Source organism: Carlito syrichta, unplaced genomic scaffold (genome assembly GCF_000164805.1).
Source record: "Carlito syrichta isolate Samal-C Ts95f unplaced genomic scaffold, Tarsius_syrichta-2.0.1 Scaffold307006, whole genome shotgun sequence".
Lineage (NCBI taxonomy): Eukaryota > Metazoa > Chordata > Mammalia > Primates > Tarsiidae > Carlito > Carlito syrichta.
The window spans coordinates 23,372-43,370 of NW_007251102.1; the positions used below are offsets into that span (position 1 = coordinate 23,372).

The 19,999-nt window shown below is 40.1% G+C and overlaps 1 protein-coding gene across 1 annotated transcript in view; it reads right to left on the bottom strand.

The window, feature by feature from the left end:
* Positions 1-19,999, bottom strand: part of LOC103266058 (rab effector MyRIP) — a gene marked incomplete at its 3' end in the record, with an annotated part of 72,906 nt that overhangs the window by 13,876 nt on the left and 39,031 nt on the right. Inside the window, exon 8 of the mRNA XM_008063702.1 lies at positions 7,562-7,801. Within this exon, the coding sequence (XP_008061893.1) occupies positions 7,562-7,801 (240 nt within the window). The remainder of the gene's footprint in view (positions 1-7,561; positions 7,802-19,999) is intronic.

A 19,999-nucleotide genomic window follows, 5' to 3' on the forward strand; every position in this document is an offset into this window, starting at 1 on the left:
CACACTGTTTTCCACAGAGGTTGCACTAGTTTGCACTCCCACCAACAGTGTAGAAGTGTTCCCTTTTCATCACACCCTCTCCAGCAACTGTTATTTTTTTAAGTTATTGATAATGGCCATTCTGACTGGAGTTTGCTGGTATCTCAGTGTGGTTTTGATTTGCATCTCCTTGATGATTAGTGAGGTTGAACATTTCTTCATGTGTCTGTTGTCTGCTCGAATGTCTTCCTTTGAGAAGTGGCTGTTCATATCTTTTGCCCACTTTATAATGGGGTTGTTTATTTTTTTCTTTTCAGCACGTTTGAGTTCCTTGTAGATACAAGATGTTAAGCCTTTGTTGGACCTGGAGTTGGCAAATACATTTTCCCAGTCTGTGGGCTCTCTCCCTGTTCTCTTGATGGTTTCTTTGGCTTTGCAGAAGCTTGTCAGTTTAATGAGGTCCCACTTGTCTATCTTATCTCTTATGGCCTGTGGGTTTCGGGTTTTGTTCAGGAATTGGATGCCAGTTCCAATTTCCATAAGGGTGTGTCCTGCATTTTCTAAGGTTCTTATGGTTTGAGGTTTTACATTTAGGTCTCTGATCCATTTGGAGTTAATTTTTGTGTATGGGGATAGATAGGGGTCTTGTTTGAGTCTTCTGCATGTGGTCAGCCAGTTTTCCCAGCACCATTTACTGAGTAGGTTCTCCTCTCCCCAGTGGTGGGTGGTGGAGGCTTTGTCAAAGATGAGTTGGTTGAGAAATTGAGGTTTTGCTTCTGGAATCTTAATTCTATTCCATTGGTCTATATGCCTGTTCCTGTACCAGTACCAAGCTGTTTTGATTATTGTAGCTCTATAGTAAAATTTGAAGTCTGGTAGTGTGATACCTCCTGCTTTGCTTTTTTTTGCTGAGGATTATTCTGCCTATTCTTGGTCGTTTGTGTTTCCATATGAATTCCTGTATTGTTTTTTCTTGGTCTGAGAAGAATGTTGCTGGTAATTTGATGGGTATTGCATTAAATCTGTAGATTGCCTTAGGTAGAATGGACATCTTTATAATGTTGATTCTTCCAATCCATGAGCATGGGATACATTTTCAATTTTTATACTTTATGGAGAGAGGACTCATAATGCTCAATAAATTCACAAAAAAGTTTGAAACCCACAAAAGGCTACCAGAAATGGTTGCTCGACTTTATCAGCTGTTATTTTGGAATTCATTCTTCAGTCCATATTTAAGAATATTGATGAATTTCCTACTCTATGTTAGAAATGAAGCTACAATTTTTTTTTTTTTTTTGAGTTGGTGTCTTACTCTGTCACCCAGACTGGAGTGTGGTGGCACACTCACGGCCAACCCAGCGTCGACCTGCTGGGCTCTGGAGATCCTTCCACTTCAGCCTTCCAAGTAGTCAGAACTACAGGTGTGCACTACCACCCCTGGCTAATTTTTGATTTATTGTAGAGACAAGGTCTTGCCAAGTTGCCCGGGCTGGTCTAGAACCCGCAGCCCAGGCAATCCACTCGCCTTGGCCTCCCAAAGTGCTGGAATTACAGGCTGAGCCACCAAGCCAGGCCTAAGCTAAAAATATAATGACATAATCATGTTTCCACATTTTAACCTATAAACATAATCTTAATAGATGTCTTAAAATTAATACTATTACATTTCTAAATCCTACTTAACCATTTTATTACTTAAATATGTAGTTAGAAACAATTTGCTAACATGTTGAGAATGTTTGAATGTTTATTTACCAGTAAGTTAATATGTAAATTTTTGGTGGCATGTGATTTTTCTGTCAGATTTAGACAAAGACTTTAATTACATAAAAAGAACTGGGATGCGTTCCATTTTTAAAAAATGCCCAAGAACAATTTAGATAGTGTGGAAGTGATTAAAACTATGAATGTTTGGTAGATTTTATTGTCAAAGACACATGAGGCCAGTTTCTTTCTGGGGAGTAATTAATTATTTGACGACTTTGTCAATTTATTCCCGGTCTGTTCAGGTTTTGTAATCCTTCTAGAGTCAGTTTTGCTCATTTACTTTTTTTTGGAAACAATCAATATTTTAAAAATAATTACAAGCTATTCCCCTATATTTTCAAACAAATCTTAAAGCCACACATATTTATTATTCTTTAAACATATGGGCATGCTATTTGATTAACACAATATATAATTCTGTAAAAGCACTTACAAATTCATCTTTTTGTGATGTATTCCTTTGACCTATTATAAACTATTATAATGTTCATGATGTTTTTAACATGTAAAATGAATTCTCATCCAGAAAAAAAAAAAATCTAGGGTTTCTGATGCTTTGACATAGATACTCTTTGTCATGCTACGGAATTACCTTTCTATTCCACTGAGAAGCTTTTTTTTTTCCCAAATAGAATATGTGTTGAATGTTTCCAAGGGCCATTTTGGCATTAGTTGAGATTATTATGCACTGTTAAAAAATAGAACTTATTAAATTATTTCTCATAACAGTGAGGCTTTCTGTTATTCACTTTATTTTATATTCTCAGAATAAAATCTATTAGTTGTGACACATCAATTTCTTAATATTGCAGAATTCAATTTGCTAGCATTTTCTTTGGGATTTTGGTATTTGTGTTTGTAGGAGAAACTGGTATACATCTGTTTCCTTCTTTCTTTGTTTTTATATTCACTACCCAGAGAGATTTTCCAAGAGCACAATCTTGCTTATTCGGCAGAGCGTCAGATGCACGGTATCTTTGCTTCCTCGCCCCTCTCCCTCCTCATAATCCCACCTTCCTTTTGGGCTTCCATGGGGCAAAGCTCTGAATCAGTGCCTTGTTTTCTAGACCTTTCTACTTACAACCCTTTTCTTGTCAAACCGTATCTGTCCAGTGTCTCATCACTGCTATGGCTGGCATGGGATCCTTTTCCTGGCCTTTCATGTAACACCTGCATCTTACGGCGGCTTAAAGAATGTCTTCATTGGAGCTCTGCTGTAGACCTCAGTCTATTTTGTCTAGAGTGGAAGATATTTTGCTGAAGCCCCAGCGATTCAGGAGAAAATCTGAATTCTGCCTTCCCAGTCTGGCAAGCCTTTCTCCAGGACACAGTTGTGGAAATGAATGGTGCCAGTGACAGCATGAGTGAAATGAAACCTCCTCATCTGTTCAAGCACTGTGGATAAGAGCTGTAGCTCTAAATAAGCAGCTAAAGCTTCTCTTTTTTCTAGGGCAGCAGTTAAATAGAAAGTTGAATAAGAGGTGTTAATTCCTCAATAGGCATTAAGACCTATTGAAATTAGTGTAGCTTGAAAGTTACAGGTCAGTTTCTAATGCTATATCCATTCTAGCACCAAGTGGAGACAAAGATACTCTTTTGGAATAAAATGCTCCCTGGGATGAAAGGCACTGTTCCCTCAAGTGAATGATGAGTTATTATATGAGGATGAGATACACGTGGACAGCATGTGGAATCTAGTTGCCAAGAGGATTTTGGACTGGCCTCAAGCTTGTTCTTCAGCTAGTTAAAAATAGATGGCAGTGACTGTCCTTAAATCATAATTGGGCCCCCGATGTCCAGCCAAAGGGAGACATTTAATCCAACTGTAGGGATACATTTGCTTACAGCAAAAGTCTGAATCTAATCAAGAGGAAGTAGGTTTCTAAAATGATTCTTTTACTGCTGGGCAGGATTCTTTTTTTTTTTTTTTTTTTTTTTTTTGAGTCAGAGGCTTACTCTGTCACCCAGGCTGGAGTACAGTGGCATGCTCACAGCTACTGCAGCCTTGACTTGCTGGTTTCAGGTGATCCTTCTACCTCAGCCTCCTGAGTAGCTGGGACTACAGATGCCCACCACAATGCCCGGCTAATTTTTTTGATTTATTGTAGAGACAAGGTCTTTCCAAGTTACTCAGGCTGGTCTTGAAGCACTGGGCTAAGGCAAATCCTCTCGCCTCTGCCTCCCAAAGTGCTGGGATTACAGGAGTGAGCCACCACACCTGGCTTATTGGACAGGATTCTCAAACTCAAATTTCTAGATGGGATGTTATACTGAGGATAGTGAACCGCCACTGATGTTACTGTGTCTATGGACATATGCCCATTCCACTGCTTTGGCTTTTAGACAGCAGGAACAGTGGTGGAGACCTGGCTGAGCTCCTCTCTGTATGAGGCAAGGCTCCTCTTGGTGAGATAAGGCTAATTACAGTCAATGTGGCATTCAGATTTCCTCATTGCTTATTTACAATACTAAAGTGAGTACTTGTGATTTGGGAGCACTATATTTTCTCCTGTTAGGTTACTATATGTAAGTCTGGGCTCCCCCAGAAGCTGACCTTGCGACAAGGATTTGAGTACACATGGTTTATTTGGGAGATGATTCTAGGAAACTGTGGCAGAGGAGTGGGGAAAGGAGCCAATGAAACCTGCCTTATCAGGAAGTTTATCATGGTGGGTTTTTAGAGCTAAATCTGCTGGGGAACTTGGGGAATCCATGCATGGCTCAGGCCTCAGAGTCGCCACTCCAACTAGCGCATAGGAGTTAGGATATTTACATCTTTCCCATCAGTCACTGGTTAGGATTTTCCCTGGGAGTGGTGTTTCTCAGGCTGTCCAGTCTGTCTTCTGTACAGGAAGAGGAGCTCCTGCTGCTCTGAGAAGGCCCTCGGGCAATTGGACTTGGGGCCAATGTGCATTACCATGGATGGTACTGGCAGCTTCTGGAATAGTCACTTTGGTTAGGATCTACTCCCCAGCCAGGGTGTGTGTGTGTGTGTGTGTGTGTGTGTGTGTGTGTGTGTGTGTGTGTTGTACAGACTAGTGGTGGTTGGACCATGGGGGAAGTCACTGTGACTCTAATTCTGAAGATGGAAGGCTGGGGGTCTGATACAGTGTTTTCCCCCACTTACATTCTGCATAGCATTAAGGAGCACCAAATGTGGTTACAGACCCACAGCTTGACACGGCAAGTGTTGATTGGGGATCGGCACTAAGCTGTTCCTTCAGTACCAGCAGATGGATGTTACTTCATGACAGTGAAGTTTATTTTCTTTGAGATTGTTAGAAGGGATATAACAATTAAAATTCGCTGGGCTCCTGCTATGGGCTAAACCCTACACTCCATAGTTCAATCTTGCAACTCTATAAGGAGGAATGACTATCCTCATTTTTCAAATGAGGCCAAGATGTGTTTATTCAATCAACAATGAAAACTTGCACTGCGTCCTAGGAATCAATTAAAACACAGAGCAGACATGGGCCTGTTGATATGCTGAGAGCAGGCACAGGAACTGCACTGTCTGCCTAGTGGGATGGAGAAAAAATTGGAGGGGCCAGGATGGACCTGGAAGGACAGGAGCCCAGTCAGTTAGGAGGCAGGATAGGGTAAGCAGGCAGGAAATAATATTAGTTTGTTCTAAGCAGGCAGGAAATAATATTACCTTGTTCTAAGTAGTGACAGTGAGTTAGAAGACATTAACCAAAGTCCACAGAATTTGCAAACTGCATGGTTGTGTTTTAAACTCAGTCTAATCCTAAAATCTCTCTCTGTACTCTCCTGTTTTAACATAATATCCAATATGTAAACTCATATTCCTGCTTTTCTTTAACCAGAGTAGTCCATGACTGATGGGGAAAATATATTATCTTTTTGTTTGCTATATGGATTTTTATACACAAGGAATAATTTCTGGTTGAATATTTAATTCATTGATTCATGGTTGGCTGGCAGGGGGAAGGACTTGAACTTTGAGAAGCTGACATATTTGGGAATCTGAATAAGGTCAACTCTCTTAAATTCCTGCTCAATGAGGGCATGGGGCAGGATGGGAGGCTTGCCCAAGTCCTGAGAACTCTGCACCCCCACTGGCTCCTCCTTTTCCTCCTCACAATCTGCCCAGGACAGAATAGTGTAGATTGGTGGCTAGGCCTTAGGAGGGTGCTCCCTGCAGGCTGATAAGTACATGACTCATCATAGTCTGGTCTGCCACTGGTACAGCGTGAGTTTAGAGCCTTGGGACCACAGGGTGGCAAAGCTAGTAGGACACAGAGCCATTGTAAGAAATAATGTGATATTCTTCAGTTACCATCTGGCTCTCAGCTCTAGCATACCAATGTGGTTATAATGCAACCTTAGTTCATAACAGAGAGGATCAGAGCCCTTTACCATGAAGGAAGCAACAAGTTGGAGTCCACATCCCAGTGAGTGGCTGCCTGTGAGACAAGCTCCACTCTATAGCTCACAGACAAGCCAGGGAAAATTTTCATGGTTATGGAGGGTGGGATGGGAATAAGTGAAAGGCAGTCTGAGGTGTCAGTGGGTTCAGGGGCTCAGTCAAGGGTGATGGTCCCCACCTCCCTCTGCCTGACTCCTCCACGGTACCCCAGGTTGGCTGCTGAACAAATGAAGGGGACTCCTTACCCATACTGGTGTGCTACCAGCAACATGTTAACTTATATAGCATATACTCAGAACGTGGGGAAAAAAATTTGGTTTTTCTCTACCAGAATCATCATTCCAAAGCTAAAACAGAATTTAGAGGCCTGTAATTTGAGGCCAGGCAGGTTTGTGATGCAGCCTCAGTTCTGAAACTTACTAACTGCAGGCCTTGGGTAAGTACCTTAATGATTCAGCCTCAGTTTCCTTATCTGCAAAAATAGGCTGTATCTATTTCAAAGGGTTATTTAATGAGCTAATTGACATAAGTAAAGTGCCAGGCACTGGGGAGACACTCAACAAATGTTTGTTTCTTCCCCTCCATTGGAGGCAGTCAGGGATATCCTGACTCTAAAGTGGCAAGTCTAGCATAAATATGTTCTGAAAATCTGTAGAGGAAACCCAGGTACATGCAAGAAGACAGTGGGCAGAGCCCTCACTGAGGGTCAGGAGGGTGGGTTCTCTTTCTGCCAGGTGTTGGTCTATCGTCTGTGTTTTCAAACTGTGTCCCTTGGGTGGTGGTAGGGGAAGGAGAGAAATATGGGACTTAAGATTAAGTGGTTGGGGCTTTGAGGACTCTAAGAGCAGCAATGCTTTTATGAATTTGAAACTCTGGATTCCATATAAGGTTTGTGTGACAAAGGACTCTCAGGCTGAAACAAACACACAAACAAACACACAAACATACTGAAGTCTGAAAACTGCAGAATAAACAATATAGAAGGCCGCTTTAAACACAGAGATGCTATACCATGGTTTAGAGTCGAAACTTCATTATTGATTAGAAGAGAGATCGGCTAGATGACCTCAATCCATGGGCAAAGTTTCTCAGAGAGAGGGTAGGGCAGGAGATAACACTTTTTACCAATGAGAGAGATCAGGGGCCCTATATCCCAGACTCAAAGCCGAGGGGCTGTCTTGATGAAGAATAGTAGTAGACAAGCAGTCTTGGGAGACTGTGTAAGACGCTATTTTCCTGACTGTATTATCCAGTGCTAATTAAGAAGGCTTCTCTTGGGCTCCCCCAAGTGCACAGGGATGGGCATTTTAGAGAAAGCTCTTTAGGGACCCAGCACATTTCTGCACAAATATAGAACCTGTCCCCAACACTCCAGCTGCAGAAGCTTGAGCTATCTGCAGCTGGTTCCACAGCCCTTACCTTCTTCAGCTCTTCCTGGACGCTCTGGCTGTTGTCTTCAGAGGACAGGCTTTCCTTCTGGTTCTCAGATTCTGTCTTGGGCTCAGACTCCTGATCCTCCCCCGAAGAAGTCTCCTTTTCACTCATTTTCATTGCCAATTCATACAGTCTGTTTCTCAGTTTCTCCTCCGTGGTATCTGTGGGGGTCTGGGGGTGCTGAGTCTCATTGCTGATGTCTGTCTCTGATAAGTCTCCTGACACCTAAATGGAAGCCAGGATCAAAAGATGAGGACTCCTCTGCTATAGTCATACAGCTTCTTGTTACCAATTACCCCTGAGTTAAAGGAAGAGAGAGTTTGGGAAAGCAATAGCTCTCATACCTGGCCTGCTTTCTTCCGATGGACTTTTATTTTTATCTTTACTTTCTCAAATGCATGCATTTTAACACTTTGTTAAAGGGTACATGAAGGTGAGCATCTGTACTCAGGAAAGTATTTACATATATTGTTGTTTTTTTTTTTTTTTCCCCTCACAGAAGACTCACTGAGCTCCCGCCATGGGCAGCACTGGGCTAGCACTGAGGAGGCAGAAGAAACCTGGGTGATCCTTGGTGGAGGAGACATACCAAAAATTTACATACCTGTTTAAAAACATTGATACATAATCATTGTACATATTTAAGTGAGTGTGATATTTGATACATGCATACAGCATGTTATGATATAATCAGGATAATTGAGATATCCGTCATCTCAAACATTTATCGCTTTTTGTGTGTGTTGAGAACATTCCAAATCTTCTCTTCTAGCTAATTGTATATTTCAAATATACAATAAATTATTGTTAACTACAGTCACTCTCCTGTGCTGTCCAAAACTAAAATGGTTTCTCTCTAACTATAATTTTGTAACTATTAACCAACAAAGCAGGAGGGTAAGACGAAGAGAAGTTGGTTAGTGGGTGTATACTAACTTTTCACAGTGGTGAAAGGTACAGAAAAGAGGATGTGTGTGTGTTGGTGGTGGGGTGAAGGAGGAATGCTCTCACAGTCCAGAAACAAGCACTTGATAAGAAGGGTCAGGGATTAAGGAAGACTTCCCTGCAGAAGTGATGTTTAAGTTAAGTCATCTAGCTGAAAGGGAGAGAGGGAAGAATAGCATTCTGGGCAAAGGGCACAAAGCTTTTGAGATGGTGCAAGGTTCTTGTGTATATGTAAGGAATATCCTGTGACATTCCTTAATAATTACTGTTCCAGTTTAATAATTATATCTCCTGCTCTTACTATCTATTTGGCGACTACCTCCTAAACTCCTTCTATGAATAAGGCCCTTACCAGACCTGGGGAACTCCAGGAAGACAGGGAGAGTATGACAGTTACTCTATCCTCGGACTTCAGTTGGGTCCATATATAATCTGTCACACCATCAGGGTCCACTAGACCCAATTTCAGTTTTCAAATTTCTTTTTGGAGTTATTCTATCTATTTGTAGGGCATGGTATTTCACAGCTTTTATTATCTTAGGGGGCTTTCAAGGAACACAGAGAAAATTTACTCACTTTTAAAATAAAATGAACTCACTATATTTTGCACTTAATATAAGGGTCAATTGAATCTTTTATAAATCTAAGATACAAGATGGGATCTTCATGATCTTATTTTTCCTATCTTTTGAAGCAGTTTGCTATTTCATCACCCTGGGAATTACTTTCCTCATTACTCACCAATTATTCCTAGTTATGCTAAAAGAGACTAAGATCATAAATAGAATAATAAAATTGTATAGAAGAATAATTCAATAGTGAAATAAATTATCACCATTTTGTATCTGCTTTTATTTTTCATTGCATACAATTGAGAATACCAAAAACTGACAGAGAACAACATTTCATAATTATTAGATAACTTGGAAGATGCATTCAAAGAGGACAGCAGCTCCCTAGATTCTAATAATAATGATGAAAATGATTATATTAGTAAAATCTCAGACTAAGTCTTCAGATGATAAAGTCCTAGGTGAGTTTTTTCAAGCTCAAGAATTGATGAACAAATGTTATCAACAATATCGATAAGGATAAAAAAGAAATATGGTATTTTTATCCTATTAGTCATTCAACAGGAAGGGCTTCATCATACAACATCTTGCAACAAGAATCTGGACTATCCAGTTTTGCTAAAAAGATGTGTGACAGGTTCTTTAATCCTTTATGTCTGTGCATCAAATTTACTTTTGTAAAAAGTTTATAGTTGGAGAAATTCTAAAGGCAGATGTCTATCCAAAGGTGATTAGAAGGAAATAGATAACATATAAATGGAAACAATCTTTAAATTATTAAGAGAAAGAGGATCTATTGGAAGTGACTATTTTTTCAGGTCCTCATGAATTGAGGGTCTGATGAGAGTCTCATGAGAAGTAGCCCGTGCTCCCAGCGTGCTTGAGAAGCAGAAATTCCTTTGCCCAGGATTTGAGAAAGGTCCATAGGAAGAATGGCCTCTGAGCAGGTTCTTGAAAGATGAGGATTTACTATGTAGTCACGAGGCTGGGCATTCTTGATGAGAAAGCAGCAGGACCAGTAAGTCCCAGGATGCATAAAGCTGCTTGGCAGAGTTCGACAAATAAGGCTTAGAAGTAGAGAGGGTGGGGAGTTTGGAGGTATGGAGAAGTCAGGTTTGGCTCAGACTGCAGAGGTTAAACATCTGTCTAAGAAAAACTTTGTCTATCACATAGTTTTTCTGTGACTATTGTGGTCTTTACTAAATTAGACAGGAAGCCAGCAACTGGCTACAAACTCACACTTGGTAACCTCCCTTTATTATCTCTACTTGACAGAATTAACACACTGTACTATCAATTCATCTTAACTCTAACTTGCTTTTCTTTAGCTTTGATCTAATTATTCCTTGAATATATAGACTGTGAAAGACTAAGTTACAATACTAAAATAGTTAATCCAAAAGATGAAGCCCACTTAACACAATCAGTCCATGTTTGATGTCTATTTATTACATGAGAAATTATGAAAAATTACTGTGATTTAGTTCACGTGCAGCAAACATGTGTTGAGCACCTACTATATGTGCTGAGCCCTGTGCTGGCTACTGGGGCACACAGATGAGAATGACACTGTCCTTGCCTCGGTGGAATTCACAGCATGATGGACAATGGAGCATCTAACCAGACATGTGTAACTCACTGAGGAACAACATACACACTTGTGAGGTGTGATGAGACTCAGAGGAGGGGCCCTCACCTGGTTGGTTGAGGTGGATATTTTCAAGAAGGGAAATTGGAATAGATAATACTTGAGCAAACTTAAAGAATGAAATTCTAAAGATTGTCAAGACATCACTGAAGTTTTATTTGAGCAGAAAGAATCATGTTAATACGAAGTGATGGTTCTGTAGTTCACAGAAAGACTCTAATCATATGTACACAGCTATGACTCCCAGAAGATGCGATACTATGAACAGAACTAGAAGCATCATTACCAAAAGCCACCAGAACTTCAAAAATAACTTAGTATTATTTATCCATATAATACTCATTAAGTAGATTCACAAATATTTACATCTCCAGAGAAATATAATATGTATTTTCAGCATACAAAGAGTTAAGCATTCCCTGACCTATGTTTACACATTTTTTTCCCCCATGAGCTGATTTTAATGTCAATTTCCATGACAGCTGAGACAATAAATGCTAAATTGGGATCTTGGCTAACCTGGAGTTTACAGATGGACCTCTGAAGACCTCTGACACTGTTCACAAAGTTTGCATGCACACTTTTCTAGGGGGAGGCTTACTGGCTTTCATCAGATTCTCACAGGGGACCCATGCCCTCAGGAGGCTAGGAAACACTATTGAGTGTAAATCTACTTCCTAATAAGACAACAGTAGATAGGGAATGGGAAACTTCCAGTTGGATTCAGAGGAAAGGGAGTAAGAAGGGTGGTTTTGAAAGCCTGTTGGGAATTCAGAATTTAGAGAATGCAGAATTTAGAGAAGATAGTTACTGAATCTCTAGCCCCCAAAATATGCTTTTCTACTTCAAAAGACCTTGATCATCAAAACAACTTCACAGAAACACAGAATATACCCACCGTGTTGGACAGTGATTCAAGCAGATCACTGAGAAGCTTATGAACTCAGTGGAGAATTTTGAGGAGTTTTGTGGAAAAAAAATCAAATAAAATTCTTATGTGAAAACTGGATAACTATGAGCAATATGTGTATCTGGGCAGAAAACATTTGAAGTACTCTGTTGAACATCAGAATTGCTTGTCTATTGGTGCGGTGTCTCAAGTCTCCCACCTTGTAAATCGGTATTTATATGTGTAATGGGACATTCTTTTGAAAGTTAAAAAAGCAATGTTTCTCATTTCCTACTAAAACTGCATTATCTCGCATCTTTATTTTCTTAGGCTAAGCCATAAACATTTTGCCCCAGAGAAGGAGAATGTAGACCCAAACCCAAAAGATTATTGATCAGCTCCCTCTATGATCTCTTTGAGGGTGACAGATTCTAAAGATTTTGTGGCAAGGGAGAGGGAATTTTTAGAAACGAATCTATCCAGAAGCTGAATTTGACTTGTTTCTCAATTGAAATTCAGAAAGAAATCTCACAGGGGCTTCTAAGGGAGGCCAAAGCGGTCTCCAGGTTCTCCACCACCAGATGTCTGTGTGGCACAAAGGGCATTCAAAGGGCCAAGGCCACACCACTAGTGGGTGGCTGAGCAGAGGACAGCCCAACCCTGAAGGCCAAGGTCTCCTTATACCAAGACAAAGCTGGATGCTTCAAATTAAACTGTGCTCACTCAAAGAAAAACAGCAGAACCCCAAAGAAGAAAGCGAACCTGAGAGGCAAAGAGTTTAAACTTTTGTTTCACCAAGGGGAATGCTTAAAGGAACGAGAAGATCGTTTTTCTAGAGTTTTTTTTCCTGGAGATTGATACTCTCAGGTTTTCTTCGAAGATTATCCTTACCTCAGTCACCCTAGTGATCTGTGTACCCTGAAATCCAGCCTGCTTTAATTTAAAACAACCTTTCTCTTATATAGCCTCCTCATCTTCCTCATAAAAAGCAACTCCAGTCAGAGAAACACTTTTCCACAGAGCCTGTCTTTCATCTGCCAGGTTATTTCAGGAGGCAGCGGGTAGGTTCTGGGCTTTCTCCACTTTTTTAAAAAAAGAGCCTAGCTCAACGATTACTTTCAACAATTATGCATCAACCTTTGTTGAATATATCCTAGTGTCCTGGTTGCTATCCCTGTTCCTGCTGATTGAAAATATTGAACCTGACCTAAAAATCAAAGCTTCTGCAACTTGATTTTATTTTAGTGGACTTCAGAGAAAAGTCCTGAATTACAGGTTAAATGAGCCTAGGGCCCTCTATGTGGCAGATGTACATAGTTTTCCTTACCAGTCCTTTGGTATAGGTGTCCTGAGACTGAGCCAGGGAGCTGGCTGGCCCAGCTGACTGTCTCTCCCTGAGGACTTGGAAAGTTTCTGTCTCTGGTGCTTAAAGTAGAGGTCTGTCCTCTCCCAGTGTATTGTTATCAACCTAAAATGAGTTTAATTTACATACTGTGCCCTGGTGAATAAGGCATTTATTTTCCTTATAAGAATAGACAGATATACACAGAAAATAACACCAAACCCTTGGCCAGCTTTACACAGTGGAAATGGGAAGATACCATCTGGAACCTTATAGAAGTTGATATTATAATAGATTTCTTACTGGCTCAGGGAGAATCCTGTCATCTGGAAGGACCTGAGTCTGGTTGGTGGAACTGTACAGAAGGCAGATACAGGGCCCAGCTACCTGGGGTGAATTTGGTAAAGAGCGTTATGGCATCTTAGCACCAGGATGCTGTCTGGAAGGCTTACTTTTTTTTTTAGCTTTTATTATTACAGATCAGTTGCCTTGGTATGCTGTCTTCTAAGGCCTTTGCATTATAAAATTAATTTTAAAAACAAGCAAACCAATTCTTAATTTAATCTGGAGCACATCTCCCACTCCTGGAACCAAAACCACCTGTAACTGTTGGTATCTGCCCCTTGTCTGTGTTTTTTTTTTCTTTCTAGTCTTCTGTCTGATAGACTTAGACTATGCTATTTGTTGAAAGGGCAACCACTTATTCCCCAGAATTATGGCAATCCCTTGCAAAATATCTGGAAGATTGCTAGCCTGGGCTATGCAGGATAAATGGACAGATTTAAGACAAAATTATTTCCATACTGAGCAAAATGGGTTTGTTACTTTGTGGAAATAAAGTATTACAAATAGTGGGTTTTATCTTTGTTTTGTCTTTGACTCTAGATTGTGATAAGGTGTAGACTGGGTTACATGGATTTTGGTGGTAATTTAGAACCGGGGGCCTTAATGCCAGTGTGAGAGTAAGAATCAGCAGGGGGTGGGGAGTTTGCTGGTAGTCACATGATGACTCAGGACAGGGGTTGGGGTGGAGTGTGCTCCAGACCCCCTTCTTTTCATTGGTCTCCAATAACTTGCTATCCATTTTGAACGACTGGGTTTGGGTCCCTGCCATACTAAATACAGAGCTCAACATTTTCTTTCACAGAGTTGCCATGGTTTTATTATTATACATAAGTAAAAACTTTTACTGATAGCTAGTCCTGTTTTTTAATATCTGCCCAAAAGAAGACCCCAGATAATTTAACTATTGCAACACTAAATTCATTATTTTCAGTGGACAATTCTTAACATCCAGTAGACTCCTGGCTAAAAATCCTATACAGTGGCCAGGTACAGTGGCTTACGCCTGTATTCTAGCACTTCAGGAGGCTGAGGTGAGAGGACTGTGAGAGGATTGCTTGCCTGAAGTTTGACATAGCAAGACCTCATCTCTACAAAACAATCAAAGAATTAGCTGGGTATGGTGGCATGCACCTGTAGTCCCAACTACTCAGGCGGCTGAGGTTGAAGGATAACCTTAGCCTGGGAGGTTGAGGCTGCACTGAGCCATAATCATGCCACTACACCCTAGCCTGGGTGACAGAGTGAGGCTGTTCCTAATATGTATATACATATGAGTGTGTGTGTGTGTATGTATGTGTGTGTGTGTGTGTGTGTGTGTGTGTGTGTGTGTATCTCCTATAGGGAGAGGTAACACTGGCTTCAGAAATCCCTGACATTGAATATAAAACTTAGCTGTGTTTATACACATTTTTTCCTTCCTGGGGAGAAGACCTAGAGTATTCATTAGATTCTCAAAAGGGCCTATGACACAAAAACATTTCAGAAGCACCGTTTTCCAGCAAATGTCTTGTTTTCTAGACATGTTCTTTGTAGCCGGTTGATCTTGGAAGGCACCCCAGCAATTCTCATGCTCAAGGGGAATCACTTGACAGACACTAGACTAAGATTTTCTTCTGTGCGGGGGTATGTGGTCACACCTGCTCTAAACTGCCTCTGGGCTACTTTTTGTGTTTTGCTGAGGCTGCTGTGCAAGTGGGAGTAAGGGGCAAGGGGAGGGGGCAGCTTTGCCTCGGTTAGAGTAGCTCTGCTTTTGGCCATATTATTATGTCTTCTCTTTTTAATTTTTTTGGAGGGGGTAGACACAGCCTTTGGTACAAGCAGACATGCACTACCTTGTCTTCTCTGTAGATTTCATTTAAGGAAAGGCTCCATGCGTAAAACGATTTGAAAATCAGTGGTGGAAAAGTGGGGGGGCGCAAGGGAATGATCACCTTTTGGTCTGTGTACTGAAGAGAATACAATTTTGAGTAGTTTTTTTTTTTTTTTTTTAGTTGGAGTCTCACTTTGTCACCCAGGCTGGATTGTAGTGGCACGCTCCAGGCCACTGCAGCCTCGACATCCTGGGCTCCGGCAATCCTTCTGCCTCAGCCTTCCAAGTAGCTGAAACTACAGGCACAGACTATCTCGCCTGGATAATTTTTTGATTTACTGTAGAGACGAGGTCTCACCAAATTGCTCAGGCTGGTCTCAAACCCCTGGGCTGAGGCAATCCTCCCACCTTGGCCACCCAAAGTGCTGGGACTACAGACTTGAGCTGCCACGCCTGGTCAGTTTTGAGTAGATTTTATGACCTTCCCTGGGATACTCTCTTGGCACACTTCAGAGGCAGGTGTACCTGCTGAGAGCCTTGATGTTCCCAGGTTGGGTGGCAGGGGTGCCACCACTACCCTTAACTCAACTTACTGCCAACATGCAAGGACTTGTGAGCACTTGTCAGAGAGCATCCTCTCTAATGCAGGGCTCCACAACACTCATGAAACAGAGCTTGGGGAGGCAGTCAGCCACTCCTCTATCTATCCCCAAACTTAATCCTGGAACAGCCTGACCAGCAGAGGTCAGCGTGTTTTTTTGGCCCCTTGTAAGCCTGATGTGACTGAGCTATGGCTGTGGGATATGCTGGTCCACAATGAGTAACATTATGAGAAGCAGTCCCCAAAGTGTGTGTCCACTGGAAGCAGTTTATAGCAGAGGGTGGTGTATTCTTTGTCTTCTCCACAAGGATCCAAAGGACACAATCACCTCCAAGGGGAGCATTTGTTTATTGTTCTATCAGAGCTATCCATGACTCAGGTAATTACTGATGTCAACCTCCTTCTATGGTTTTCTAGAAACTCAGAGACAAATCTTTATCCTACAATTCATTGCATCCATTTTGTGAACTAACATGACTCCTGGTTTCATCTTGTCTTTCTTACCCAGGTTTTCCCTTTGCCCTACTTTTCTCATCATTATATTATTTTATTTTATTTTCTCCTGCATATATTTATGTAGACCACTTGAAATTATTTCTGGAGCAAGGAATAAACATGTTAAATCAAGGAATAGTTATAGATTATTAGTTGTAAAGAGTTGGTGGCTTCTCAATTTGGCAAGATTCTGAATACATTTTTAAGGAATAATTAGAACCTAGAATGCTAGACAGGAGCAAATTTATCCCAAGAAAACAAGTTTCACTAATGAGTAAAACCAAAAATGAAACATTGAAAGAAACTAAAATAGCAGCCTCCTGCAATCCTGAAGTCTCAATCAACAAAATTAATCAGCAGGTTTCCATTTTAAAATGGTATCTGGCACACATCTCTCATACAAATTTTCCACCAAAATTGTGTGGGAAGATACAGAAAAAGATGAAAGCCCACAACACTAAAAAGCAATAAAAGTCTGTTTGTTGCCAGTAAATGAATGGGAAGACATTTTCATTAAATACAAGGCCCATGGAAATGGACTGAAAAATGCACTTGGAGACCTATCCACTCTCTCCTTCTTCTAAGTAGTCAGAATAATTGTTTACCCTCGCCCAGGATTCTCTCAACCTCAAATCTTGGTCCAAAAATATTAATATAAATGCTCATTATAAAACAAAATAAAACAAACACCAAACAAACACAACAGCTGAGTCTTCTAACGTGGTGATGGGACTTTTTTCTTTTTTCTTTTTGAGTTGGAGTCTCACTCCGTCGCCCAGGCTGGAGTGCAGTGGCACGCTCATGACCACTCCAGCATCGAACTGCTGGGCTCCGGCGATCCTTCTGCCTCAGCCTTCCAAGTAGCCAGAACTACAGGTGCGTGCTACCACGTCCGGTGGTGGGACTTTTCAAGCATCCAAGGATAGCCTCTACTCCCAACTTCTCTCAATGTCTCCTTGTTTTATAGCTACTTAGAAAGTGAATCTAACTCAAAACATTGAGGTGGGAAGGAGGAAGAACTAGCTATGGTACTATGTTGCATCCTAGGAGGTATAGTCATGAAGTGTAAGAGACTATAAAAAAGTATGCAAGTCATAAAATGGCATTTGTTATTTTTTGTTCATTCATTCATTTATTATATGTATTAATATATTCAGTACTGTGCGGCTAGATTCTTAGCCATCTGACCAAAGAAACATAGAGCAAGGCAATAAGATTAGAAAAAAATTCTTTTATCTTAAGCTAGCAGAGTGAAAATTATTTGAGTGTGCTAGATATTAGCAGACAATGAGAATGGGGATAGCATTATCCCAATTCAAGAACTAATAACAGGAAAATTAATATGGATCCCATGCAAAAATACTGCAGTACAAAGGAAACAAAAGTTAGCCTGAAGGGTTTGTATGAATTTAACTGACAACCAGGACACAATGTCTGACAGCAGTTTTGCCTTCTCAATAGGGAGCAATAAGGCCGTTTCAATGAAGAGGTATAAAACGTTGTAAGGATTAAGCACTTAGACTAAAAAGACTATAGGATAAGGCTGAGCACAGTGGCTCACACCTATAATTTCAGCACTTTGGAAAGCTGAGGTGGAAGGACCGCTTGAGCCTAGGAGTGTAAGACCAGCCTGGGTAACATAGTGAGAACTTGCCTCTACAAAAAAAAAATCAAAAGATTAGCCAGGTGTGATAGTGCATACCTATAGTCCCAGCTACTTGGGAGGCTGAGACGGGAGACTCATTTGAGGCCAGGAGGTCAAGGCTGTGGTGAGTTGTGATCATGCCTCTGCACTCCAGCCTGTGCAACAGACTGAGACTATGACTCAAAACAAAACAAAACAACAACAAAACTATAGAATAAGATGAAATAGGGAGACTAAAAAGACAAAAGATTGCAGAAAGACAGAAAACACAGCAGTAGGATTAGTCTTGCATTTGAAGATAGTAACAGCAGAATTGATATTAGGGAATCCAGTAAGTGATGTAGAGGACAAACTTCAGAAGGTTTCCTAGAAGGTTGAGGAAAATATTAAAGTGGGGAAACAATAAGAGAAGATGAGACATCGTAGATATAGGATAGAGATTCAACGCATTAATTATGGGTGGTCTGGAAGAAGTAATAATTAAAATGGCAGAAGAAAATGCTCCTGATTAGAAAAAAAATAGCTGAGCATGCAAAAAAAGAGCCCATCATATTATATACAACAACACAAGATGAGTAAACTCTTATCATTCTGGCAAAATGTTTGCTTTTTAAAGACAGAAAAATTCCAACAAACATCTAGGAAGAGAGAAAAACATTACAAAGAAAAAATTAGGCTATCTTCAGGCTTCTCTTCAAAATTAAATGCCCAAAGGTAGTGAAGTATCACCTGCAGAGTTTTGCAGCAAAAGAAATCCTAACTCATGGATTTTATCCCTTCTGTGGTCATCAGGGGGTGGGGTTTATGAAGACAGTAGAGTGTGTTCAGCAGTTTATGTTTACAGATTATACAGAGGCTTGGTGTGCAAGTGAGATCTGAGGCCAGGAATAAAGTAGAGAATGTGGAAAAGGGCTTTGCTCTCAGCTGGCTTCACCTGCTAGTCTTGACTAGTGAGGTGAAGAGTGTAGCAGGGAGTGAAACAGCAGAATAATTTTGCACCTTGTAAATGAGGTCCCCACCAGACTCAAAAAAATAGAAATGAGGAAAACTATAGAACAACGAAAACAACAGTAAATAAGGGCAGGAAATTAGAGAAACGAAAAGTAGCAGACATAAAGGGAAATGAACATGAGCTTTATGAGGCAGGGTCTTGTCTGTCTTGTCACAAAGAGGTTCAGTTTGTCTCCAATAAACAGAAAATCTGTGTTGTTTTCAAACACACATGAAACATTCACAAAAATAGACCATTTATTGGGTCATAAAAGAAATCTCAACAAATTCCCAACAGTAGAAATCATATAAACCATTTTTGTCATATTACACACTAAAAATTAGTGACAAAACAAAACAAAATGAAAAAACAAAGCAAAATATTATCTATCTCACTAATTAACTCAACTTGATTAAAATGAGATTTATATTGGAAATAATTACTTAGAAAAGTGACAATGGGTACACTGCATATCCAAGCCTAAAGGAACCAAACAAAACTGCTTTTGAGGACAAATTCATCAGATATATTAGAGATATTTATGCAATATTTTATATATCAGAATATATAGAAGATATAGATGAAAACAAGAAAGTAAAAAGAAGACATTAATAAGTATAATAACAGAAATTAATGGACTAGGAAACAAACCAAAAAAATCCCAGGGATTAATAAATAAAACTATCAATAAAAGCTGGTTCTTTTATTGATAGTAAAATAATAAAACTGATAAGTCCAAGTAAGAAAAGAAAGAAAGAATGAGAATGAGAATGAGAGAGAGAGAGAGAGAGAGAGAGAGAGAATCTAACATTACAAACCAGATGGCTCATAAGTATAGTACACAATAATTTTTTTAAAAAACATGATGAGAATATTAAGTATGATATTATGTCAGTAAAATTGAAAACCTAGATGAAATAGATGATTGCCTATAAAAATGGAAATTATCATAGTGGATTTAAGAAGAATTACAAAATCTAGATTATTTAGTATCCAAGGGAGAATCTATAAAGAAAGTAAAAGATCTGCCCAAGCAGCAAGCCTGGAAGCCTTATAGGTGAATTCTCCTGACTTTCAGAAACTGTCATATAAGGTGTTTTAGAAAATAATATAGAATAGAGAAGCCTTGTCAAGAAGTCA